Source organism: Tachyglossus aculeatus, chromosome 5, assembly GCF_015852505.1.
Source record: "Tachyglossus aculeatus isolate mTacAcu1 chromosome 5, mTacAcu1.pri, whole genome shotgun sequence".
In the NCBI taxonomy this organism is placed as follows: domain Eukaryota; kingdom Metazoa; phylum Chordata; class Mammalia; order Monotremata; family Tachyglossidae; genus Tachyglossus; species Tachyglossus aculeatus.
Window position 1 is genome coordinate 59,863,943 of NC_052070.1, and position 27,598 is coordinate 59,891,540.

At 45.3% G+C, this 27,598-nt stretch overlaps 1 protein-coding gene across 1 annotated transcript in view; it reads left to right on the forward strand.

Moving 5' to 3' along the window:
* The window catches only part of MORN1 (MORN repeat containing 1), a 242,664-nt gene that overhangs the window by 169,337 nt on the left and 45,729 nt on the right, over nt 1-27,598 (forward strand). The window contains 1 exon segment of the mRNA XM_038747309.1: nt 1,185-1,270. Coding sequence (XP_038603237.1) covers nt 1,185-1,270 — 86 coding nt within the window.

Consider the following 27,598-nt stretch of genomic DNA (forward strand, 5'->3'; position numbering starts at 1 on the left):
TTCTTACTGGATAATGGCTCTTCGTAGTTAAGGAAACACAGGAGGCTACTGGGGCAGCAAAAATATTTTGAAAATATCAAGAACTTTGGGGTCATTGTTGCTATTAGACTGGGGGTGGAGAGAGGGAAAGGGAGAAAAGGAGAGCAAGGGACAAGGGTGGATTTTGATGGTGAATTGTTTGTTTTTTCTCAGCTTGCCTTTCCCCAAAGATTGCAAGTTCTCTGTGGACAAGGTCTTCAATTTAACTTTTCTTTGAACACCCCCTAGCACCTCATATACTCAGTTCAGCTTTGGTGTGGGTTTCCACTGCGTGTCTTTGCTGGAATGTGATGGTAGAATTAGGGAATGTCTGGATACGGTGCGATGTAGGGATGGAAAAAAACGACCGTGCACGTGTGTGTGGAATCAGACACAGATGAACCCTATGATTCAAGTTTTCCTGAACCCGGGATTCTTTGCGGTGGGGGCACACCCACAAACTTTGAGAACAGGGTGGATAGTGTTGTATGCAAAGCAGGTGCTCAACAGATATCAGGAGAAAATTAATAAAATCAAACTTTAAATTAAAATCAAATCAAACTCAAGCCAGTGCAATTTGTTTCTTCTTTTTCTTCATCCCCACCCTCATCCCTCCACCATCATGCCCTTCATTCATTCAATCATATTCATTGAGTGCTTATTGTGTGCAAAGCATTTGACTAAGCACTTACAGGAGTATAGTATAACAAAAGACACATCCCTGCCCACAATAAGCTGCATCCATCACCTTACCCAGTGGAAAGAGCCCGGGCTCGGGAGTCAGAGGATGTGGGTTCTAATCCCCGCTCCATCATTTGTCAACTGTATGACCTCGGGCAAGTCACTTTAACTTCTCTGTGCCTCAGTTACCTCATCTGGAAAATGAGGATGAAGACTGTGAGCCCTAAGTGGGACAATCTGATTATCTTGTACCTACCCCAGTGCGTAGAACAGTGTTTGGCACCTAGTAAGTGCTCAACAAATACCGACATTATTATTATTATTACCTCACCTACCTCTTTCCTTCTACATCCTAACCTGCACACTTAGCTCTTCTGGTGCTAACCTCCTCACTGTGCCCTCCATTTCCCTTGTCTCGCCATCCCCGACCTCCCCTGATCTGTCCACTTCCCCCCACTCACTTGATCACTCTGTTTCTGTCTTAGAGAAGAAGGAGAAAGCCTGCTGGAAGATTGGGTGCCAAGAAAGAGGGGAAGAAGACAGCATCCCCAGGAAAGGCGGGTGACAGCAGGTAACTGTGACTCCCCATTTTTGTGGCTCAGCCAGAGGCTGGTCCCTGGATAATTCAGTGTTCCTCTCCTTTAGGGTTGGTATCCGTTCGGCTAAACTCTGAGGGGAGGTTCAAGGATGATACTTTTAGACTGTGAGCCCACTGTTGGGTAGGGACTGTCTCTATATGTTGCCAATTTGTACTTCCCAAGCGCTTAGTACAGTGCTCTGCACACATTAAGCGCTCAATAAATACAATTGATGATGATGATGATGATACTTTAGACACGGTCCCATCTGCTTACGGAGCTCACTATCCAAAACAGGGTTATAAGATGAGAGCGTGAGCATGGCCTACTGATAGAGCACAGGTCTGGGAGTTAGAAGGACATGAGTTCTAATCCCAGCTCCACCACTCATGTGCCATGTGAACTTGACCAAGTCACTACCTTTCTCTGTGCCTCAGTTACCTCATCTGGAAAATGGAGATTAAGACTGTGAGCCCCATGTGGCCAGCGACTGTGTCCAACCCGATTTGCTAGTATCCAACTCAGCACAGTACAGTGTATAGCACATATTTATTCTGATGACTTGACACCTGTCCACATGTTTTGTTTTGTTGTCTGTCTCCCCCTTCTAGACTGTGAGCCCGTTGTTGGGTAGGGACCATCTCTATACGTTGCCAACTTGTACTTCCCAAGTGCTCAGTATAGTGCTCTGTACACATTAAGTGCTCAATAAATACGATTGAATGAATGAATTAATGAATAGTAAGCACTTAACAAGTACCTCAGTAATTTTTCAATTATTACAACAGGAGGAACATGGCAACCAGTAAATTAACAATGATCACAGCTCACACTGTGACCTAGAGGAGCCCCTGGTAGACTTCTCAGTGCCCTTGGCATCCTAGGGTTCACCTCATTTGTGGCAGTAATAATAATAATAATATTTGTTATGCTTATTATGTGCCAGTAATTGCATGAAGATCTGGGGTGAATATAAGCAAATCAGGTTGGACACAGTCCCTGACCCACAGGGGACTCACAGGGTCAATTCCCATTTTACAGATGGAGTAACTGAGGCAAAGAGTAACGAAGTGACTTGCCCAAAGTCACACAGCAGACAAGTGGCAGAGCCAGGATTAGAACCCTGGTCCTTCTGACTCCCAAGCCTGTGTTCTATCCACTAGGCCATGCTGCATTCTAGAAACCAGAAAGGCAGGTTTTGCCCACCACACTCTAGCCTCCTGGAGAGTGGGTCTTCACCCTGGTGATAGCAGATAGTGAATGTAGATAAAGAATAGAAGGGAACCCAGAACTGAGCCTTGAGGAACTGCCACAGTTAGGGGGTGGGAGGCAGAAGAGGAGCCCGCAAAAGACACTGAGAATGAGCAACCAGAGAGTTAGGAGGAGAACCAGGAGAGGACAGTGTCGGTGAAGCCAAAGTTGGATAATGTTTCCAGGAGAAGAAGGTGATACACAGTGTCAACAGTAGCTGAGAGGTTCAGAAGGATTAAGATGCAGTAGAGGCTGTTGGATTTGGCAAGAAAAAGATCATCGGTGACCTTTCTGAGGGCAGTTTCTGCGGAGTAAAGGGGGCGGAAGCTAAACTGAAGGGGGTCAAGGAGGTAATTGTAGGAGAGGAACTATAGACAGCTTGCGTAGACAACTCACTCAAGGAGTTTAGAGAAGAATGATAGGAGGGAGATGGGACAGTAATTGGAGGGAGCTGTGGGGTCAAGGGAGGAATGTCTGTGTGAGTGTGTGTGTGTGTGTGTGTGCGCGCGCACGCGCGCGTGCAGAACTGTGGGACTGTCTGTGGAAGCATGCTTGGATTTTGAGGACTACTGATTTGTAATGATATGTGTTTTCCAATGACCAAAACAAGAAAATGTCATAAAAATGCTCAAAATGACCACCACCCCATTCGGGGAGTTGATATTGCTTGTGCCATTGCCCTTAGGGTTCGTGATCACTGTGGATTGGCCTCCTTTTTCTCTTTTGGCCATCCTCACTAGGCTAAGCAAGCCACAGTTGGTTATGCAGAGCTTCTATTTCTTGCATCTTGTGTGTACCTTTTGTGTAGGCATCCAAGGGGCTCCTCATGGAGACCAAACTTCCTGGGTTTCAGAGAAGTGAAATGGAATCTTTATCTGTGTTTCTTCTCTAGAAGTGCTAAAATCCACCTTTTCCTCTCCATCCAAGTTGCCGCTAGTATTTATTTATTCTATCTATTCCACCTTGATTACTGTATCAGGCTCCTTGCTGACCTTCGTGCCTCCTGTCCCTCCCCACTCCAGTCCATACTTCGCTCTGCTGACCGAATAAGTTTTCTATAAAAATGTTCAGGCCAGGTTTCTCCTCTCCTCAAGAATCTCCACCTCCACATCAAACAGACACTCCTTACCATCGGCTTTAAAGTAGTCAATCACCTTGTCCTCTCCTACTTCACCTCATTACCCTCCTATTACAATCCAGCCAGCATGCTATGCTCCCCTAATGCCAACCTTTTCTCTGTACCTCTACCTCATCTATCTCACCAACAACTTCTTACGCACATCCTGCCTCTCTGGAACGCCCTCCCTCTTCATATCTGAAAGGCAAATCACTCTTCCCCCTCTTCAGGGCCTTACTGAAGGCATATCTCCAAATGGCCTTCCTTGATTAAACCTTCCTTTCCCTTTCTTCCACTCTCTTCTGCGTCAACCTGACTTGCTCCCTTTAATCATCCTCCTCCCAGCCCCACTTATTGTTATTTATTCATTTACTATTTATCTATAGTAATGTCTGTCTCCCCATCCTGACTTTAAGCTCCTTGTGGGGAGGGAATGTATCTGTTATATTGTTATAATGTGCTCTTCCACATGCTTAGCATAGTGCTCAGCCCTCAGTAAGAGCTCAATAAATATGATCGACTAAATGAAAGTATTCCATGCCCCAATTTGCTTGACAGTTGGGAAAACTTGCTCCTGCCTGGGTATAGAGGCACACGTCCAAATTTCTGCATTCTTCCCTGATTTGCAGCCCAGTGTGTGTGAGCATGGCTGTGGGGTGGATGGGGAGTAAGAGAGAGAAGGAGAGCTGTGGTCTCCAGATGTCACTTCGGCCCCTATCATTTTCCCAAGGATCCCTGGGAAATGCAGCCTCCAACCAAGATGGACACCAAGACTATGCCTGGAGATTCCGGTCTCCTTCCCCTCTCTCTCCCTTCCAAACTCCCTATCCCATCTCTCTCTGCCTCCAGCCCCTTTCACCCTATCTGCCAGCCCATCAACAAGCCACCTGGGCTATATTGAACCAATCAGAATGAAACATTATTTGGTGACTCCAGAAAGCCAAATGCAGGCCAACACCAGTCTGAATAATTCAGCCCGGTGTTCCCAGCCTTGAGCATCACCATGTCACCAGTTAGGCCTGTCACCCAAGCAGTGAATGGTATTACTCTCCATCCAAACCACTACCTTGCAGGTTCAATCTCTCATCCTATCCCGACTGGATTACTGCATCAGCCTCCTCTCTGATCTCCCATCTTCCTGTCTCTCCCCACTTCAGTCTAAACTTCACTCTGCTGCCCAGACCATCTTTGTCCAGAAACGCTCTGGGCATGTTACTCCCCTCCTCAAAAATCTCCAGTGGCTGCCTGTCAACCTACGCATCAAGCAAAAACTCCTCACTCTCGGCTTTAAGGCTCTCCATCACCTTGCCCCCTCCTACCTCACCTCCCTTTTCTCCTTCTACAGCCCAACCCACATCCTCCACTCCTCTGCCGCTAACCTCCTCACTGTACCTCATTTTTGCCTGTCCCGCTGTCGACCCCCAGCCCATGTCCTTCCCCTGGCCTGGAATAATAATAATGATGGCATTTATTAAGCGCTTACTATGTGCAAAGCACTGTTCTAAGTGCTGGGGAGGTTACAAGGTGATCAGGTTGTCCCACTGGGGCTCACAGTCTTAATCCCCATTTTACAGATGAGGTAACTGAGCCACAGAGAAGTTAAGTGACCCTCCCTCCACACATCAGCCAAGCTAGCTCTCTTCCTCCCTTCAAAGCCCTACTGACAGCTCACCTCCTCCAGGAGGCCTTCCCAGACTGAGCCCCCTTTTTTCCTCTCCTCCTCCCCATCCCCCTGCCCTACCTCCTTCCCCTCCCCACAGCACTTGTATATATATTTGCTCAGATTTATTACTCTATTTTACTTGTACATATTTACTATTCTATTTATTTTGTTAATGATGTGCATGTAGCTTTAATTCTATTTGCTCTGACAATTTTGACACCTGTCTACATGTTTTGTTTTGTTGTCTGTCTCCCCCTTCTAGACTAAGCCCATTGTTGGGTAGGGACCGTCTCTATATGTTGCCGACTTGTACTTCCCAAGCACTTAGTATAGTGCTCTGCACACAGAAAGCGCTCAATAAATAAGATTGAATGAATACTGAGCACTTACTGTGTGCGGAGCACTGTACTAAGTACTTGGGAGAGTACAGTATGACAAAAACAGACACACTCCCTGAGCACAATGAGCTTACAATCTAGAGGGGGAGGTGGACATTAATGTAAATGAATAAATTGCAGATATATACATAAATTACAGGAAGTTCTCAACCTTGGGCATCACCCCGTCACCACTTAGGCCTGTCACCCACTGGGAGAAGGGAGTCACAGACCAAGCTTGGCCCCTGTGATTTCTCTGGAGAGGGTTTTGACAGGCCCCACTCCTAGAACAAGTGAATGAACACACCATCCTACTTTTTATTTAATAATAATAATGATGACATTTGTTAAGTGCTTACTATGTGCAAAGCACTGTTCTAAGTGCTGAGGGGGATACAAGGTGATCAGGTTGTCTCATTGGGGCTCACAGTCTTAATCCCCATTTTACAGATGAGGTAACTGAGACTCAGAGAATTTAAGTGACTTGCCCAAGGTCACACAGCAGACATGTGGCGGAGCTGGGATTAGAACCCATGACCTCTGGCTCCCAAGCCCATGCCCTTTCCACTGAGCCACGCTGCTTCCTGTCTGTGCTTTTGTTAAGCCAAGTACTGCACTAAACACTGGGGTAGATACAAGCAAATCAGTTTGGACAGAGTCCCTGTCATGCATTCAATTATATTTACTGTGTGCAGAGCACTGTACTAAGCACGTGGGAGAGTACAACACAACAAAAAACAACAACAAAACAGACACATTCCCTCCCCACAATGATCTTACAATCTAGAGGATAATAATGGTATTTGTTAAGTGCTTACTGTGTGCCAGGCACTGGACTGTATCCACTCTAGGATGGATACAAGCAAATCGAATTGGATTTGTTAGTATTTTGTTAGTATGTTTGGTTTTGTTCTCTGTCTCCCCTTTTAGACTGTGAGCCCACTGTTGGGTAGGGACTGTCTCTATATGTTGCCAACTTGTACTTCCCAAGCGCTTAGTACAGTGCTCTGCACACAGTAAGCGCTCAATAAATACGATTGATGATGATGATGATGATATAGTCCCTGTTTCAAATGGGCATCCAGTCTCAATCCCCATTTTACAGAAGAGGCAACTGAGGCATGGAGAAATGAAGTGACTTGCCCAAGGTCACCCAGCAGACAAGTGGCGGATCCAGGATTAGAACCCATGGCCTTCTGACTCCCGAGCCCATGCTTTATCCACTAGGCCATACTGCCTCTCCGACTTGATCTCCCTCTCTACTAGAGTGAAAAACACTAGACAAAGCAGTGAGGCTTAGTGTAAAATGAACAGCACTGGGAGTCAGCTGTCACAGGTTCTAATCCTGGCTCCATCACTTGCCAGTTGTGGGACTTTGGTCAAGTTACTTCACTTCTCTGGGCCTCAGTTTCCTCATCTGTAAAATGGGGATTTAATATCCACTCTCCCTCCCCCTTAGACTGTAAGCCCCATGCGGGACAAGGGACTGTGTCTGATCTGACTGTATTTTTTAAAGGTTTAAGTGCTTACGATGTGCCAGGCACTGTACTAAGCACTGGGGTAGATGCAAGATAACCAGGTTGGACACAATCCGTGTCCATATACACAGAGATCACAGTCTTAATCCTCATTTTACAGATGAGGTAACTGAAGAACAGAGAAGTTAAGTGACTTGCCCAAGGCCACACAGCAGACAAATGATGGAGCCAGAATAAGAATCTAGGTCTTCCAGCTCCCAGGCCCAGCCTCTTTCCATACGTCCACACTGCTTCACCCCAGTGCTTGGCATGTAGTTATTATTAGTTGTTATTACTAAACCAACTCTATAGCCCCACCCGAAGAAAGAGCAAAGTTGGTTCAAAGGTGTTTTCAGGGGTAACATATGCTTCTGGGGGAATTAGGCTCCTCACAACGCAGTTTGTTCTCCCTGACTGGCACGCTACCTGCCTGAAACTCTTCAGGAAAGATTGACACTTCACACCTACGCAAAAACAAGAAGGAAATTCAAAGCCAAAGTCAAAGCTTTTCAGAGCCTGCTTCTACTGTGACTTCCAGAGAAATGATTTGAAATGAACAAGTAACGATCCTAAGCAGAGCACTGCAACGGCTTGTCGGTCTGATGGGTGCTATTGGCGAGCTCACGGTTAATATCTAGGAATTGCAGGACTTAGCAATGAAGCCAGATCTGAAGCAGAAAAGGTGGAAGGTTGAAACGAATGTTTGAAACAGAAAAAAAATCGGTAAGGAAGAGAATATGTTCCAAGAATGCAGGCAATCTGCAGATCTGGACAAAATATTTCAGGGGAAAAAAACTGAGCACCATTCAGGAAGATAGGGAAGCAGCATGGCCTAGTGGAAAGAGCACGGACCTGGGAGAAAGAAGACCTGGGTTGTAATCCCAACTCTACCACTGCTCTGTTATATGACCCTGGGCAAGTCACGTCACTTCTCCTTGTCCCAGTTTCATCATTTGTAAAATAGGGATTAAATCCTCCTCCCTCCAATTTAGACTATGAGCCCAATGTGAAACAGGGGCTTGTTTGTCCAACCTGATTGGCTTGTATCTATTCCAGCACTTCATTATAGTGCCTGAAATATAGTAAGCACCTAACAAATGCCAGTTGAAAAAAAAAAAGAAAAAAGAGGTTGGAAGCAAACTCCCATCTTCCCTGAAGAGAAACATCTTTCTGGTAATAAAGTAAAACTTCACCCAGCACTGCAGTTGCAGTCAGGTCTGCTTTCCAAAAACACTGCTTTATCAATCGCTCGGTCAGTGGTGGATGGGTGACTAGATTGCAAGCTTTTTGAGGGGTGGAGCCGGGTGTGCTCTGCACACAATAAGAGTTCAATAAATATGATTGATTAATTAGGTGAGAGAAAATGTGTGTGTTTGTAAGAGGGAAAGAGGAGAGAGAAATAGAGAGAGAAAAGCAGCAGATAGGTGAATGAGTGAGTTTCAGCAAACCCACATCTTCTACAGCTTCACAATTTAAAATTTGCCTAGCTTTGGCTCAGAAACGCCTCTTTGAAAGAAAATGGATCAGAAATGAAGGGCCCAAATGAATGCACCAACCAAAGTGGAAAAACTGGAAAGGAATAAAATGGAATAGTAAGGGGGAGGCAACTGTTTTCTCTTGACAACTACAGTCACCCAGGTCTTTCATTCATTCATTCATTCAATCATTGAGTTCTTACTGCGTGCAGAGCACTGCACCAAACACTTGGGAGAGTACAATATAACAATAAACAGACACATTCCCTGCCCACAGCGAGCATACAGTCTAGAGGGGGAGACAGACATTAATACAAATAAATAAATAAATTACAGGTACGGAAATAAGTGCTGTGGGGTTGGGAGGTCTCTAACAGCATTGCCTAGTCTTTGTTTGCAGAGAACAAACTGATTCTGATGTGATTCTTGAAGGATATTCCAATAAAAACTAATTAGCAAAATTGGAAGACCCTGCTGGGAAGATGATAGTACAGAGGTAGAATTTCAAATGACCATGCAGTTAGAGCACAGGCCTGGGAATCAGAAGGACCTGGATTCTAATCCTGGCTCTGCCACTTGCTCATTGTGTAACCTTGGACAAGTCACTTCACGTCTCTGGGTCTCAGTTCCCTCATCTGTAAAATGGGGATGAGGACTGTGAGCCACAGGTGGGACAAGGGCTGTGTCCAACCTGATTAGCTTGTATCTATCCCAGTGTTTACTGCATTGCCTGGAACATAGTAAGTACTTAACAAATACCATTAGAAGAAAAAAAGCCATTCCAAGCTCAAGTCTCCTTACCCCTCAAAAAGAGAAAAAAAAAATAGGTAGGGGTCAAAAAGTAAGTAATTTTCTCCAGCAAAAGGAGGAATGTGATGAAAATTTAAATTATGACCCATTTTACTCCACTTCTTTGGTTGTCGGCCCTCAGATATATCATCACGACATCATTCAGTGTAGGAAGGTTTGGGGAAAATTTTGGCAGGCTGAAAGATTTTTTTGAGCCCAATTTCAAGGATGAATTAGGATATTCGGTTTAATATGAAAAGTGCCATCCCACAACACTATCAGGATCTGGGCCGCTCTGAGTCATTTTCTGAATCAAACACGAGGCTCCACTCTATAAAACACTTAGATGATATCAGGCCGAATAAGACAGACCTAGATCCTTTGCAGCCTAGGGTTATGCAATAGGTCCAGAGTGTCAGTTCAATGGGACCCTTTGAGAAAGCAGAAATCTGAAATTGACCAAAAATAATTTGCACAAAAAGGTACTGGCCCTAACCGAATTCGGCAAGGGGCTTTTGCTTCAGTGTCTCTCTCCACTGAAAATGACACCGTTACAGTCATTTTCACCAGTTTTCAACATTCTATGTGCATTTCCAACTGACTGCAAGACCGAGCGGAAATCGGTTTCCCTCTCACATTTTTATTTCTCCATCTGTCATTCGTGTTGGGCAAGACACAGGCCAGTCTGTTTGCTTTGAGTCTCTGATCCTTTTCCACGGTCTTCTAGGAACTCTTCCCCAATTCTTTCTCCACACCTGAAGCTGCGTCAACCCGACAGTCACCTTTAGCACATATGTATTTATTTTCATCCTGATAATAATAATGGCATTTGTTAAGTGACTACTACGTGCCAAGCACTGAACTAAGTGCAGGAACATTGTGTATAATGACCGATTGTATATTCAATGATTTATTCAGCTATCTCATCCTGACATATTCATTTTCTTCCCTGTTACATCCCTGTCCTTCCTGTTTCTTCCATTTGTAAGCCATTTACGTCTGCCTGTCTTCCTCATTAGACTGTAAGCCTCTGTAATTGGCTTCTCTCCTACACTACCGAACACCTACTGTATTCTCTGCACACAGTAACCGCTTCATAAAAACTCTTGTTGATGATGATGATAATTCGTATAATGACGATGATGATGATGATGATGGCCTGACTGTCCTTCCTAGAAAGAAAGTATGGGTTTCATCTGGTCAGTTGAGAAAAGAGGTAGACAATTTGTGATTTGACCAAGGTAAAACCTAGAGAAACAGCATGACTTAATGGGCTTGGAAGTCAGAAGATCCTGGGTTCTAATCACTTGTCTGCTGAATGACCTTGGGCAACTCACTTAACTTCTCTGTGCCTCTGTTTCCTCATCTGTAGAATGGGGATTCAAACTGTGAGCCCCATGTGGGACAGGGACTGTGTTCAACCTGATTAATTTATATCTCCCCCAGCACCTAGAACAGTGCTGGGCACCTAGTAAGCACTTAACAAATATCATTATTATTATTATTATTATTAATAATGCTCATTATTATTGTTGTCTGCTGTGGGACCTTGTGCAAGTTCCTTCGCTTCTCTATGCCTCAGTTGTCTCATCTATAAAATGGGGATTAAGATTGTGATCCCCCACGGGGGCCTTGGTTGGTGTCCAACCTGACTAGCTTGCATCTAACTAGCTTGTACCTACTTAGTACGGTGCCTGGTACATAGTAAGCACTTAAGAAATATAATTAAAAAATTCAGCTCCCATTTTTTAGTAGTCCCAAACTCCAGCATAAAGGGGACACATCATGGGGACATCCCTAATGTATCTTGCTGTTATTCCTCTTTGAAAGTGACGCTATTGACAGAGGGGTCCCATCCTAATGGCATGGCCAGCTGAAAAGACTGACACTGCCATACCTAATAACATGTATGGGCAGAGAGAGATCTTTGCTACCTTTCAACCTATGCCCACACAGAGCCTGGCTGCTTTTTTCCAACCAGGCTCTTGGTAACCCAATTTTTGCCAAGTGTTTGCCCAAGAAGAGCAACCTCTCTCCCAATCCCTGCCTAACAGGCTGGTCCCACGGTAGCCTTGTTTCAGACCGTGCCACATTCCATCTTTAAATCATTCGGTCTGTGACTGTCAGTTCACTAGACAGCAACTTGTATGTAGCCCCGTGCTTAGGATAGTGCTTGACACATAGGACCTGGGTTCTAATCCTGGCTTCGTCACTTGTCTGCTGTGTGATCTTGGGCAAGTCACTTCACTTCTCTGGCTTCAGTTACCTCATCTGTAAAATCTAGATTAAGATTATGAGCCCCATGTGGGACAGGGACTGTGTACAACCCAATGAACAAAAACCATTTAGAAAATGAAAAATTTGTTTGGGTAGCCTACTACTATCCGTAATAATAAGAAGAATAATCGTATTTGTTAAGTGCTTACTAAGTGCCAGGCACTGTACTAAGTGCTGGAGAAGATACCAGAAAATCAGGTTGGACACAGTCCCTGACCCACATGGGGCTCACAGTCTCAATCCCCATTTTACAAATGAGGTAACTGAGGCACAGAAAAGTGAAGTGACTTGCCCAAAGTTGCATAGCAGACAGGTGATAGAGGCAGGATTAGAACCCAGATCCTTCTGATTCCCAGGTCTGTGCTGTAGCCACTAGGCAACACTGATGCTTCAAGGCCTCTACAGGTCAGGTCCCGGCCAGCCCAGCTACATTGCTGTGAGCACTTCTTCAGTGTCGGTGAGCTGACTGCAAGTCACAGACCTCATCACTGATATTGGGTTCTGGTCCTAATGTTTGATGTCAAGGAAGGTTCTCAACCTTGGCAGTATCCTCTCATTCAACCCACATTTTCGGTCCGTCACCAAATCCTGCAGGTTCAACCTTCACAACATCACTAAAATCCACCCTTTCCTCTCCATCCAAACTGCTTTCACATTAATCCAAGCACTTATCCTATCCTACCTTGATTCTGACTCTGCTCTCTCGTTCACCCCTCACATCCAATCCGTCACCAAAACCTGCCAGTCCCACCTCCGCAACATTGCCAAGATCCGCCCTTTCCTCTCCATCCAAACTGCTACCCTGCTGGTTCAATCTCTCATCCTATCCCGACTGGATTACTGCATCAGCCTCCTCTCTGATCTCCCATCCTCCGGTCTCTCCCCACTTCAATCTATACTTCATGCTGCTGCCCAGATCATCTTTGTGCAGAAACGCTCTGGGCATGTTACTCCCCTTCTCAAAAATCTCCAGTGGCTACCAATCAACCTACGCTTCAGGCAAAAACTCCTCATTCTCGGCTTCAAGGCTCTTCATCACCTCGCCCCCTCCTACCTCACCTCCCTTCTTTCCTTCTACAGCCCAGCCTGCACCCTCCGCTCCTCTGCCAGTAGCCTCCTCACTGTGCCTCGTTCTTGCCTGTCCCGCCATCGACCCCCAGCCCACGTCCTCCCCCTGGCCTGGAATGCCCTCCCTCTGCACATCTGCCAAGCTAGCTCTCTTCCTCCCTTCAAAGCCCTACTGAGAGCTCACCTCCTCCAGGAGGCCTTCCCAGACTGAGCCCCCTCCTTCCTCTCTCCCTCCTCCCCCTCCCCATCCCCCCTGCCTTACCTCCTTCTCCTTCCCACAGCACCTGTATATATGTATATATGTTTGTACGTATTTATTACTCTATTTATTTATTTATTTTACTTGTACATATTTATTCTATTTATTTTATTTTGTTAATATGTTTTGTTTTGTTGTCTGTCTCCCCCTTCTAGACTGTGAGCCCACTGTTGGGTAGGGACCGTCTCTATATGTTGCCAACTTGTACTTCCCAAGTGCTTAGTACAGTGCTCTGCACACAGTAAGCGCTCAATAAATATGATTGAATGAATGAATGAAAATGTGCAAAACAGACTCAAAGTCTCAATGGTGATGGTGGAGTGTTTTGAGAGCACAAAGAAGCAACATTAGTCCCCATCACAGCGGGCCCCTCAGAAGGGGGATGAAAGGTGGTGGTTAACGTTGAGAAGCAGCATGGCCCAGTGGAAAGAGCATGGGCCTAGAAATCAGAGGACCTGGGTTCTAATGCCATCTCTTCCACCTTATCTGTTGTGTGACCTTGGGCAAGTCATTTCAGATCCTCTGCCCTTAACTTTTTAATTAGTTCTTTCCGCATACTTATTCTCAATCAATGTGTCATTTTCAGCCGGCCCATCGTACTGTGCTGGATCTGTGACATATTAATAATTAGCATCTCCCCAAAGCAGGCAGTCCACGGGCTTAGGAGTCAGAAGGTTGTGGGTTCTAATCCAGGCTCTGCTACATGGCTGCTGTGTGACCTTGAGCAAGTCACTTCACTTCTCTGCACCTCAGTTACCTCATCTGTAAAATAGGGATTGAGACTGTGAGGGCCACGTGGGACAGGGACTGTGTCCAACTTGATTTGCTTATATCTAACCCAGCACTTTGTACAGTGTCTGGCACATAGTAAGTGCTTAAGAAATACCATTATTGTTATTATTATTGTTAATAATATGCTGTGCATGGCACTAATTTGACTGAGCACTCTTCAGTGGTTGTGGTTAGAGAACATGTCTACCAACTCTGTTATATTGTACTTTCCCAAGCGCTTAGTATAGTGCTCTGCACACAGTAAACAGTCCATAAATACCACTGATTGATTGATTCAGTGGTATTTGTTCAGTGCTTCCAGACTGCAAAACACTACATTATGGGCAACTAAAACAAGGATAGACATTCCCTACCCCACATTCTAATGGGAAAGTCAGGCAGACAGGCAGAAATGATTTACAAATTCTAAGGGCAGGAAGAAGGAAAGGGTTGTAAGAGGAAGAAGTATAAATGTCAGGATGTAAGAGTTGAATAAAAAATTGAATATACTAATAATTGTATGCACTTTCACATAGGCTCTCAGAATTGGGGAAGCAGTGTGGTCTAATGAAAAGAGCATGGCCCTGGGAGTCAGAGGACCTGGGTTCTAATCCCAGCTCTGCCACTTGTCTGTTGTGTGACCTTGGATAAACCACTTCACTTCTCTGCTCCTCAGTTTCCTCGACTGCAAAATGGGGTTCAATACCTGTCCTCCCTCCTACTTAAACTGCAAGTCCCATGTGGGACAAGGACTGTGTCCAATCTGATTAACCTGTTTCTACCCTAACACTATGTGCCTTCTCAACAAATACCATAAAAAAATAGGAATTAATACCTAAGTGTTGAAGTGTCATCTTAATTTTGACATGATTAGAGTTTTGTCCCCCTCTCAAGATCTGACCTGGAGAGTTTCCAGGACTCTACCAGTTTCAGCTATGGGAGGGAGAGTCAAACAGAGGCATACCCATTCAATTACTAGCTTGGCCAGTGGCAATCTGCTACAAGTCAAAACCCCCCTGTGCTGAGCAGCAGCGTCATGGGAGAGAGTCGAGAGTGGAGATTTAAGTTTACTGCGTGGAAGAAGGCAATGATAAACCACTTCCATATATTTATGAAGAAAACCCTCTGGATACACTACCAAAACGATTGCAGGTGGAGTTGGGGGGTTCTGGGAGAAACGTATCCATGGAATCGCTATGGGTTAGAGACGACTTCACAGCATGACAAGACCTGAGTTTTGTGAGGTAGAGATGGGGGGTTTGAGAAGCATGTTGAAGGTACGGCAGACCTTTGAGTCTGCTGGGCAGAGGTTTGGGTGCTTCATCTAATTGGGAGTATTTGGGAGGTGACCTCTCTCCTACTGGTTCCTCAAAAAGCTACCTGTTGACTGGAGAAGTCGGGCTCTGGGAAGTCCAAAGACGGGGGGAATGAAGAGGGAGAGAATTGGATTCTAGACCAGAACCTCGGTAATAATAATAATAATAATAATAATAATAATAATAATAATGGTATTTGTTAGGCACTTACTGTGTGCAAAGCACCATTCTAAGCACTGGGGAAGTTACAAGGTGATCAGGTTGTCCCACGGGGGGCTCACAGTCCTCATCCCCATTTTACAGATGAGGTAACTGAGACATAGAGAAGTGAAATGACTTGCCCAAAGTCACACAGCTGACAATTGGTGGAGCCAAGATTCAAACCCATGACCTCTGACTCCAAAGCCCGTGCTCTTTCCACTGAGCCATGCTGCTTCTCAGTGTGGACAGGGAACGTATTTACCAACTCTGTTGGATTGTATTCTACCAAGCTCTTAATACAGTGCTGTGCACACAGTAAGCACTCAATTAATACCACTGATTGATTAATTGATTGAATAAAAGAACTGCATACTGACAGACTTGGGGATCAGGGAGGGAGTTCCAGGCCAGGGGAACAGCATGAATCATTTACGGTAGGGAGTCCCTGGTGATTTGCACTCTTGGCCGGCCTGAGTATTTAAGTGCCATGGTGACCCCCAGCCCCATTCTGCAACTTAGAGAAGCAGCGTGGCTCAGTGGAACGAGCACCGGCTTGGGAGTCAGAGGTCATGGGTTCAAATCCCAACTCCGCCGCTTGTCAGCTGTGGGACTTTGGGCAAGTCACTTCATTTCTCTGGGCCTCAGTTACCTCATCTGTAAAATGGAGAGTAAGAGTGTGAGCCCCCCGTGGGACAACCTGATCACCTTGTAACCTCCCCAGCACTCAGAACAGTGCTTTGCACATAGTAAGCACTTAATAAATGTCATTATTATTATTATTATTGTTATTATTATTATTATTATTATTGTTAGCTCCTATCTGAGGCCTCCCACTGTTTTCCAGCACCCTAACACTTTGATCCTTCAACTCCTTCGTTCCAAGGTCAGCTCCATAGTCAGCCCAAAGACCGTAGTTGTATGAATGCGAATGTGTAGTAATTTTTCCTGTTTCATTGCAGTGCTTTAATTCTTTGCTTAGTTGCTTAAGACTGCAGTCTGCCTTCTAAGTTTATTGTACCCACCCCACTATTTGGCACATATTAAGCACTTAACAAACAGTACGATTATTATTTTTGTTCTTCTTACTCAGAGGGGAAAAAACTTGGACTGAACCTCTGGACCAGCCATGAGGCAACAGGGCCTGAAGGACAAAGTTTTTCACTTGAGAGTCTATTTTAGTAATGGTGCCTTCCCATGGCCTGCCACTGCAAGATGTGGAATTAAAACAGCCCTGCAGTTAGCTTGAGGCAGAAGCAAAGCTGAGAGCCCCCCAGAAATTAGGTAGGACTGGAGAGAAATGAGAATTTTCATTAAAAATAGAAGTAGCGTGGTCTAGGGGAAAGAGCCAAGGCCTGAGGGTCAGAGGACCTGGTTTCTAATCCTGGTTCTGCCACTTGACTGTTGGGTGACCTTCACCAAGGCACTTCACTTCTCTGTGCCTCAGTCTCCTCGACTGTAAAATGGGGATTAAACACCTTTCTTCTCTCCTACTTAGACTGTGAGCCCCAGATGGGAAAAGGATTGTGTCCAACCTGACTAACTTCTATGCACTCCAGTGCTTAGAACAGTGCTTGATATGTAGTACGTGCATAACAAATATAATAATAATAATAATAACAACAACAGAAACTCTGATCCCGATGACCTAGTGAATAAAACACAGGCCTGGGAGTCAGAAGAACCTGGGTTTTAATCCTGGCTCCACCGCTTTTCTTTTGTGGGACCTTGGGAAAATCACTTCATTTCTCAGTGCCTCAATTCCATCATCTGGAAAATGGGGATGAAGACCGTGAGCCCCATGTGGGACAGGAACTGTGTCCAACTCAATTTGCTTATATCTATCCCAGCACTAAGAACCGTGCTTGACACATAGTAAGCGCTTAACAGATACCATCGTTGTTAGTTTTATTATTATCCCCATTACCAGATTATCAGTACTCTGACCACAATCAAAGACATCATAACAAGATTAGTCAGTGAGGAAAGGTCTGGGGAAAAATCCTGGGGGCCTGCAAGAGTTTGGGATCTTGTTGGATATGCAGGTTAATCTCACAGTACCTGTGTAGCTCTGAGTCACGTTCAATGAATCACACTTGAAGCCCAGCTCTATAAAGGGACTCGGCAAGGCGAGGCCGAAACAGTCATGATCTCATTATACCTAGCGTTAGACACGTACCCGGGGTAAAACATTTTTTTTAAAAAAATCTAGTCATTTGCAAGTTGTTTCAATTATGTAAACTTGATTCTGTGATGGATCCTTTTTTAGATATGGAGTTCATATTTAATCATAAGGAAGCATTATTGTCATGCTCATTTTCCCCAAGGCGAGGCTCCTGTGTGCTTCTGGGATTTTTAAATGGGAGACAAAATGGCAGAGAGAACAGAGGCACATACACAATACTGGGGGCTGTTTTGATGTTCCAGAAAAAAAAAAAGCTTTTATCTGTGTCTCTTACATATCTCCGGGGGGAGAGAAATTAAAAAAAAAAAACAAAACCGTAGAATCATTCAATCCGACTGATGTGTTTACTTCCATCTCGAAATGTGTTTCATCATGTATGCTAAAGACGCCGTTATTGACAGAAGCGAAGTACAAATGTGCTGCAAATATGTCTCCTGCTTTGTTCCATATCACATGCCAATTGGCATAACAGTTTGCTCTACATTCGAGGTTTCCGAAGGTGTTAACAATTTTAGCACAGAATTAGACTGAAGTGTGCATAGATTACTTCCCCAACTAGAAATGTAAAGCAGTTTTGAAACTTTAAATCACGCCCTCGAGCAAGTCAGAACTGTAACCGCATGGCTTTTCTGATATCCGAAGGCAAATGTGAAGCTTGGGAGTCTATGTTATTCTGATTTCCTTAGGAATGGTCTTCCTGAAATCTGAATCTCTTTAAGGATGCACACTTGTAGCTGTCTCTTCCACCCGAAGCCAGAGAAGTGATTTCTGAGATTCTTTCACACTCCTTATTTCTGGGCTTGTGTCGAAACTGGAGACTAATTCCACTATCTGATGGCCTCAGTCAAGCATTTTCAAAACAGTGAGATCGGGAACTTTGGTCAGTGACGTGAAAATGAACACCGTCTTTAGAATGGCAGTGGAAAGATGTTGATTGCCGCACTTGGTTTCACACATACCTTGGAAACTGTCAGAGGTGGGTGGGGTGATTTGGTGCCGGGAAAATGGGGGGACTCACGGGCCAACATTTGGGTCTTTTATTATGTCAGTCAATCAATTCATCGTATTTATTGAGGGCTTACTCTGTGCACAGCACTGTACTAAGCACTCGGGAAAGTCCAACATAAGTGACACATTCCTTGCCCAAAACAAGCCAAATAATCACTAGTATTTATTGAGTGTTTATTGTGTGCAGAGTACTGTACTAAGAAGCCCTTTGGGAGAGTACAATGCAACAGTTTGTAGATATGTTCCCTGCCCACAATGAATTTACAGTTTAGAGCAGCATGGCGTAGTGGAGCACGGGCCTGAAAGTCAGAAGGTCATGGGTTCTAATCCCAGCTCTGCCATTTGTCTGCTGTGTGACCTGTGTGACCTTTACTTCTCTGGGCCTCAGTTCCCTCATCTGTACAATGGGGATTGAGACGGTGAGCCTCAAGTGGGACAGCGGCTGCGTCCAACTCAATTTGCTTGCATTTCCCCCGGCTCTTAGTACAGTGCCTGGCACATAGTAAGCGCTTAACAAATGCCATAATTACTAATTATTATTATTAGAGGGGTGTCTTGGGAGCAAAGGTATTCATTCATTCATTCAATTGCATTTATTGAGCGCTTCTGTACTAAGCGCTTGGGAGAGTGCAATACAACAATAAACAGTCACATTCCCTACCCACAACGAGTTTACAGTCCAGAGGGTGAGCTTGTGTGGTAAAACTACACACTCAGAGCAAAGCAGCCCAGATTCCCAAGTGTGCTCAGTCATGGGGGTCAGACAATGGAGTCATCCAATGCTCTCCTCTGGCTTCTACAATGATCTTTTTCACGGTCTAGTAATTCATTATAACCCAGGGCAAATCACCCTTTAGCTTCCCTTATTAGCTCCGCCTAAAAAAAATACAAATCAATCTTTGCCCACAAGAGCGACCCCTTCATTATCATCTGGTAGGTTTCAAACAATAGAAGTGATTGAAAAAGGAACGCCTACCTTTTTAGGAAGATTAAGAATGACACATCACCCTGTAATTTAGGGAGTTGTGCAATGGTTTGTCATTTACATAAGAAGGGGAGAGCAGATCACGATGCATTGTTCCCTTTTTATAAACTTTCAGGCTTCGGTTCTAGAATATCTTTCTTCCAATAACGCAGGTTACCTCTATAGAACCGAAAATAGGTAGTTGGGGGATCTGAAGGGGAACTTCGAAGCAACCCCTCCCCTACCTAAACCTCCATCCAGGCAGGTTGAAAGATTGGATTGATGGATCAGTCAGTCAGTGAATCAATCAATCAAGAGAAGCAGGGTGGCTCAGTGGAAAGAGCCCGGACTTTGGAGTCTGGGGTCATGAGTTCAAATCCCCGCTCCACCAATTGTCAGCTGTGTGACTTTGGGCAAGTCACTTAACTTCTCTGTGCCTCAGTTACCTCATCTGTAAAATGGGGATGAAGACTGTGAGCCCCCCCCATGGGACAACCTGATCACCTTGTTACCTCCCCAGCGCTCAGAACAGTGCTTTGCACATAATAAACGCTTAATAAATGCCATCATTATTACTATTATTATTATTAACGGTATTTATTGAGCACTTACTGTGTGCAGAACACTGTACTGAGTGCAATGGAATTGGTAGATGTTTTTCTTCCAGGTCGGTTTCCTTTTTTTGTCAGTGTGGGGAGATTTGTGGGATTTCTGTTTGGTTTCGTGCCCTACGCCAGCTCGGTTGTGAGAGCTATAGGTCCACCCTTCCTCTAGAGGGTGAAATTCTCAGGGAAGAGAACATCTCTGTTCTGCAAGGATGCAAGACTCAGTCCTGAAGAGATACCTCCTGCCTTCAGGACATCTCCATCTTTTAGACTGTGAGCCCACTATCGGGTAGGGACTGTCTCTATGTGATGCCAATTTGTACTTTCCAAGCGCTTAGTACAGTGCTCTGCACATAGTAAACGCTCAATAAATACGATTGATTGATCTGGATGTCTGCCCGCCACCTAAAACTCAACATGTCCAAGACTGAACTCCATGTCTTCCCTCCCAAACCCTGCCCTCTCCCTGACTTTCCCATCTCTGTTGACAGCACTACCATCCTTCCCGTCTCACAAGCCCGCAACCTTGGTGTCATCTTCGACTCCACTCTCTCATTCACCCCTCACATCCAAGCCGTCACCAAAACCTGCCGGTCTCAGCTCCACAACATTGCCAAGATCCGCCCTTTCCTCTCCATCCAAACCACTACCCTGCTCATTCAAGCTCTCATCCTATCCCGTCTGGACTACTGCATCAGCCTTCTCTCTGATCTCCCATCCTCGTGTCTCTCCCCACTTCAATCCATACTTCATGCTGCTGCCCGGATTGTCTTTGTCCAGAAACGCTCTGGGCATGTTACTCCCCTCCTCAAAAATCTCCAGTGGCTGCCAATCAATCTGCGCATCAGGCAGAAACTCCTCACCCTGGGCTTCAAGGCTGTCCATCACCTTGCCCCCTCCTACCTCACCTCCCTTCTCTCCTTCTCCAGCCCAGCCCGCACCCTCCGCTCCTCTGCCGCTAATCTCCTCACCGTGCCTCGTTCTCGCCTGTCCCACCATCGACCCCTGGCCCACGTCATCCCCCGGGCCTGGAATGCCCTCCCTCTGCCCATCCGCCAAGCTAGCTCTCTTCCTCCCTTCAAGGCCCTACTGAGAGCTCACCTCCTCCAGGAGGCCTTCCCAGACTGAGCCCCTTCCTTCCTCTCCCCCTCGTCCCCCTCTCCATCCCCCTGATCTTACCTCCTTCCCTTCCCCATGGCACCTGTATATATGTATATATGTTTTAACATATTTATTACCCTATTTATTTCTTTATTTATTTTACTTATACATATCTATTTTATTTATTTTATTTTGTTAGTATGTTTGGTTTTGTTCTCTGTCTCCCCCATTTAGACTGTGAGCCCACTGTTGGGTAGGGACTATCTCTATATGTTGCCAGCTTGTACTTCCCAAGTGCTTAGTACAGTGCTTTGCACACAGTAAGCGCTCAATAAATATGATTGATTGATTGATTGATACCCAGAAAGTTTGCTGCCTTCTTCCTATGTGGGCCAGATCCAGCAGATTTCACCAGTGTTGGGTCAGAGGGGGATGGAAGGGGAGGCTCACCCATCATGGCCACCACAAGCACTCCCATGGGTAGGCTCTGACTTCTCCCACTCACTCCTCGTCTGGGAGAGCAAGGACCCCTTGACTAGGGAGAAACCCTGGCGTACTTTCCCCAGGACTTAGTACAGTATCCTGCACCCAGTAGAGCTCAATAAATGCCATTGATTGAGCTCGCTGAGGTCAGGGAATGTATCTACCAACTGTATTGTATTGTATGTTCCCAAGTGTGCACATGGTGAGTGTTCAATAAATACCATTGATTGATTGATGGGCTCAGAATTCTCACACCCACTCCTGGCTCAGGAGAGATAGGACTCCATGACTAGGGAGAGAACCTGGTGTACTCTCTCCTGCACTTAGTACAGTGCTCTACACATAGTAAGCGCTCAATAAATTCCATTGATTGAGCTTGTTGTGGGCAGGGAACATGTCTACCAACTCTGTTATATTGTATTCTCCCAAGTGCTTAGTATAGTGCTCTGCAGACAGTAAGTACCCAATACATACGATTGATTGATTGACTGATTGATTACTAAGCTCTGACCTCACACCCATTCCTGGCCCTGCGAATAGGGAGAGGCCCCAGTTTACTTTCCCCAGCTCTAAGTACAGTGTTCTGCACACGGTAAGTGCTCAATAAATAGGATTGATTGAGCTTACTGTGGGCAGGGAATGTGACCACCCAATCTGTTGTATTGTATTCTCCCAAAAGGTTAGTACAGTACTCTGCACACAGTAAGTGCTCAATAAATACCATTGATCAAATGATTGATGGATAGACTCAGAATTCTCATGCCCACTCCTAGCCTGGGATAGATAGGACCTCATGAGTCAGGAAAGGTTCTGGCATACTTTCCCCAGCATTTAGTACGGTGCTGTGCACACAGTAAGTGCTCAATAAATACGATTGAATGAATGAATGAATAAGCACTCAATAAATAATACCATTGATTGAGCTTCTTGTGGGCAGAGAACATGTCTGTTGTTGTTGTCTTATGCTGTCGAGTCTATATTTCACTCTGCTGCCTGGATTATCTTTGTACAGAAATGCTCTGGGCATGTCACTCCTCTCCTCAAAAATCTCTAGTGGTTGCCTGTAAACCTACAAATCAAGCAAAAACTCCTCACTCTCGGCTTCAAGGCTCTCCATCACCTTGCCGCCTCCTACCTCACCTCCCTTCTCTCCTTCTACAGCCCACCCCGCACCATCCACTCTGCTGTTACTAACCTCCTCACTGTGCCTCATTCTCGCCTATCCCGCTGTTGACCCCCAGCCCATGTCCTTCCCCTGGCCTGGAATGCCCTCCCTCCACACATCCACCAAACTAGCTCTCTTCCTCCCTTCAAAGCCCTACTGAGTGCTCACCTCCTCCAGGAGGCCTTCCCAAACTGTGCCCCCTTTTTCCTCTCCTCTTCCCCGTAGCCCCCCCTGCCCTGCCTCCTTTCCCTCCCCACAGCACTTGTAATATATTTGTACATATTTATTACTCTATTTATTTTACTTGTACATATTTGCTACCCTATTTTATTAATGATGTACATTATAGCTATAATTCTATTTATTTTGATGGTTTTGACACCTGTCTACATGTTTTGTTTTGTTGTCTGTCGCCCCCTTTTAGACTGTGAGCCCATTGTTGGGTAGAGATCATCTCTATATGTTGCCAACTTGTACTTCCAAAGCGCCTAGTACAGTGTTCTGCACAAAGTAAGCACTCAATAAATACAATTGAATGAATGAATGAAATGAGTCGTGTCCAACCCATAGCATCTCCATGGACACTTCTCTGCCAGAACGCCCCACCTCCATCTGCAATTGTTCTGGTAGTGTATCCGCAGAGTTTTCTTGGTAAAAATACATAAGAAGTTTACCATTGCCTCCTTCCTCACAGTAAACCTGAGTCTCCATCCTTGACTCTCTCCCATGCCGCTGCTGCCCAGCACAGGTGAGTTTTGACTTAGAGCAGATTGCCTTCCACTCACTAGCCATAGCCCAAGCTAGGACTGGAAGGGATATGCCTCCGCTTGACTCTCCCTCCCATAGTCAAGATGGGTAGAACACTGGAAACTCTCCAGATGCGACCCTGAGAGGTGAGAGAACATGTCTACCAGCTGTTATATTGTATTCTCCTAAACCCTTTGTACAATGCTCTGCACACAGTAAACACTCAATCATCAAAACCAATGGTATTGATTCAGCAGTCACTGGGTGCAGACCCCTGTACTAAGCTCTTGGAAGAGTAAAATACAAAGGTGGAAGAAATGATCCATGCCCACAACAAACTTACGGTCTAGAGGACCACTGATCAATGGATTGTCTGGAGAGCCACTCATTCATTCATTCAATCATGTTTATTGACTGCTGTGTGCAGAGCACTGTACTAAGCGCTTGGGAAGTACAAGTTGGCAACATATAGAAATGGTCCCTACTCAACAATGGGATCACAGTCTAGAAGGGCTCACGGTCTAGAAGCCAGCTTCCTGTCTCCCAGCTGGATACCAAACCTGGCTCAGATCTCTTCCTTGTTATGTGAGATGAAATTTGCCTGCAGGTTTTTTTTAAGACGACCTATATTTCTCCTTTGTTGATGGAAACTGCCCGTTGCTGTATCTCTCCACTTTATCTTTAAGGGCAGAACTTTCCATATGCCTTCCCCCCGGCGGGCATAACTCGGGACAGCTTAGACAGGCTAGAATTTAACCAAGCCAAAAATATAATAGGAAATTGCATAGTTATGACTAAGACTCTCTTTATCTCCGGGTCCCTGTAATTTCCCCCTCTCCATTTGAGAAATGCTCCTTAATCAGCTGGGTATGTCCCAAACCAAAATACCACACTGGCACAGGAGGCTAGACGCATTTGAACATCTCCCTAAACGTGATTGAGCGAAAACACCAGTGTTAAAATAGAACCATAATCTGAAAGATGTGGAGAAAGTTCCTCTAGAAGTTTTCAACTATGGAGCTGGTTTGATTTAATTAGAGGTTTCTGAAAAAGTTTCTCTGGTTTAAAGAAAAAGGTATTTCTACCGCCCCATTTTATAATATCAGACAAATTATCGGTCTTAATTTGGTTTCAGATTTGATGTTATTTTGAATTCTTGTGGGTCGTCCAGACAGGGCAGCCATCCCACCAAGATTTCGATTTACTTGGGAATTAGGGAGAAATCTACTGAACTTGATTCTTGATTTTCTGATGACACATAAACGATTTATTAGAGATTCAAAAACATTGCCAGCATAGATTCGATTTCTTTCAGATTATGATTTCTGCATCCGATTTTATATTTCCCATTCACAGCCAGGACTTTCTCCCAAAGGAATGTATTATTCTAACGTCCAGGCTGCCAGTGAGGCCCATGGGAGAGAGAAGTTGACACACAAGGATTGAATTTCAGTCATATGGAGACCCTATTTTTTTTAATGATATTTGTTAAGCACTTATTATGTGCCAGACACTATACTAAGCTCTGGGGTAGATACAGGCTAATCAGGTCAGATACAGTCCGTGCCCCACATGGGGCTCACATTCTTTAACCCCATTTTACAGCTGAAGTAACCGAGGCCCAGAAAAGTGAAGTGACTCGCCCAAGGTCACACAGCAGACAATTGTTTTAAATAGATTAGACACAGCTGTTGAGACACTGAGAGCTCATTCTTCTCCCATTCCGGAGGTCACAAACATCGATGTAGTCCAGCAGACTAGTCCATAAAATCAACCCCACTCTCCGTTTCCTCCCGCCATCTTACTTTACTTAGCCAGGGCTCGGGTATTTTTACAGCTCCGTCACTTGATTCATGCGGAGAAATTCCTTGCATATTCCTGGATTTCACAATGTGGCAGGGATTGCTGTCACTTCCTGAATAACGTTAAATTGAGTCAGCTGTCGAGGATGGATTGATTTAGCCCAGCGAACCGTGGATTTAGTCAGTCAGCCAGCCCGCCCGTCCGACCAAGCTCTGCCTTAATCTTTCAGGGGGAGAAATGTCAACCTCTCTCTCATTGCTTTGTTTCGGTTTCCCTAATTACCTGTTTGGTGGTAGAAAAATGCACCCCCAAGCAGAACCCCAGCAGGCACCGAGACATAATCCAATCAGCCCGATGATGTATGCAAAAAGTTTACACAAAATGACCTTGTGCATAATTACTCATTTGACGGCTGTTAGCAAATGACACAAACCGAATCTGACACACATTGTAGGACATTAATGAGCGTCTTCCTCCCCGTTCTCTTCAGGATAGAAAAATGGTTTTAATTAAGACTTCCGTGATTAGTCATTTAATCAGTCATTAGGCCAATACAGATGGAGTCAATTAATTTTTTTCATACTTGAATAGGCAGTTGATGCTACTCAAACCATACGATCTATTTTTTAACAGTGTATCGTGAGCAGTTGCCTGGTGTTGCAAATTATCTGACCATGTTCCCCATTAGGGACGGTAGTCGACGCTGTTATTTTCAGGTACCCAAACAGCCTCCGGCCCAAAAAAGAGACTAACGGCCACACTCCTTGCAGCTCAAAATTGTCCTTCAAGAGGACGGGGTGCACGTCACAGGCGTCCTTGGTCTTCTGTGTAAGCCATCAGGTCTCTCAGCCGTAGGAAGCCCTTTGGCATTAAGCTCTCCAGTTACAATTCCATCTAGCCTGTACCTTCGGCCACTTGGTGGTGGCACTGTTCCTTGGCAAAGACTCCTTGGTTGGCACCATGCCCCTGTGAAGTTGGGGCGAATTTTAAAACGGTGGGATGGAATTTTCCCTCTATTTTAAGAGAATTACATTAGTACAGCTCCATGTTTTTTCTAGGCTCCGCCTTAGCAACCGGAAGGGCGTCTGGAATGTTGTTGGAGTTGGCTCCAGGCTGGGGCCGGGATAAATGGGGGAAACCTCATTTTGTATCATGAGGCATTGCTAAACCAGCCGTGCAGGCTAGCGGAGGCCCGCAGGCCCCCGGGGTCTGAAGGAAACTCGTCTGAGCCAAAGAGAAATTGGCTGCAGGGAAATCCTTGTTTTACCATCTTCCAAAGTGGCTCCTCTTGGGGTCTCTGCCTCTCGCAGTGGTCAGATGCATGGTCGCTACGATCTAGCTCTGAGTGGGCTGGCTTCGGTCTTTGCCAAGGCCATTTCCAAGGAAGAAGGCCACCCGAATGTTCTGGCATCATTCTGATACCTTGGATGTTGCTGTTAGTTGGGCTTTAAGGAGTGATGGTTTACCTTATGGAAGAACGCTGATATTCCCCAGTACTTCAATATCCATGTGGATGTCCTTGATAACCCTTCCTCTGTCCACTCCCTCTCACTACTCAACTCCAGTGACCTCCTGCTCTACCCCACTTCATCCACTCATCAACTTGGACACATTCTCCATCTCATCTCATCATGTTTTGTTTTGTTGTCTGTCTCCCTCTTCTAGACTGTGGGCCCGTTATTGGGTAGGGACCATCACTATATGTTGCCGACTTGTACTTCCCAAGCACTTAGTACAGTGCTCTACACACAGTAAGTGCTCAATAAATACGATTGAATGAATGAATGAATGAATGAATGAATCTCTAGTCCCTGTGCAACCCTTGTGGACTCTGAAATCCCTCTATCTGATCACAACCTCCTCACCTGCCTACCCTATAACTCTGCCTTTCCCCCCACAGAGACCTCCAATCTTTTGACCCGCACTAATTTTCCCAAGTCATCATGGCCCATTTAGTATCCAAACCCAAACTACCTACTCTTAACATCCGACTCGATACTCTCAACACTGTCTTCTCCACTGAACTCAATTCCCTCACTCCCCTATCCCTTTGCTGACTTCCTGCCACTAATCCACAGCCCTGGATCATCTCCACAGTACGCTTCTTTTGCTCCTGTGCATGAGCTGCAGAGTGACGCTGCCAGAAATCCAGACATCTGGATGACCTCATCCAGTTTAAATT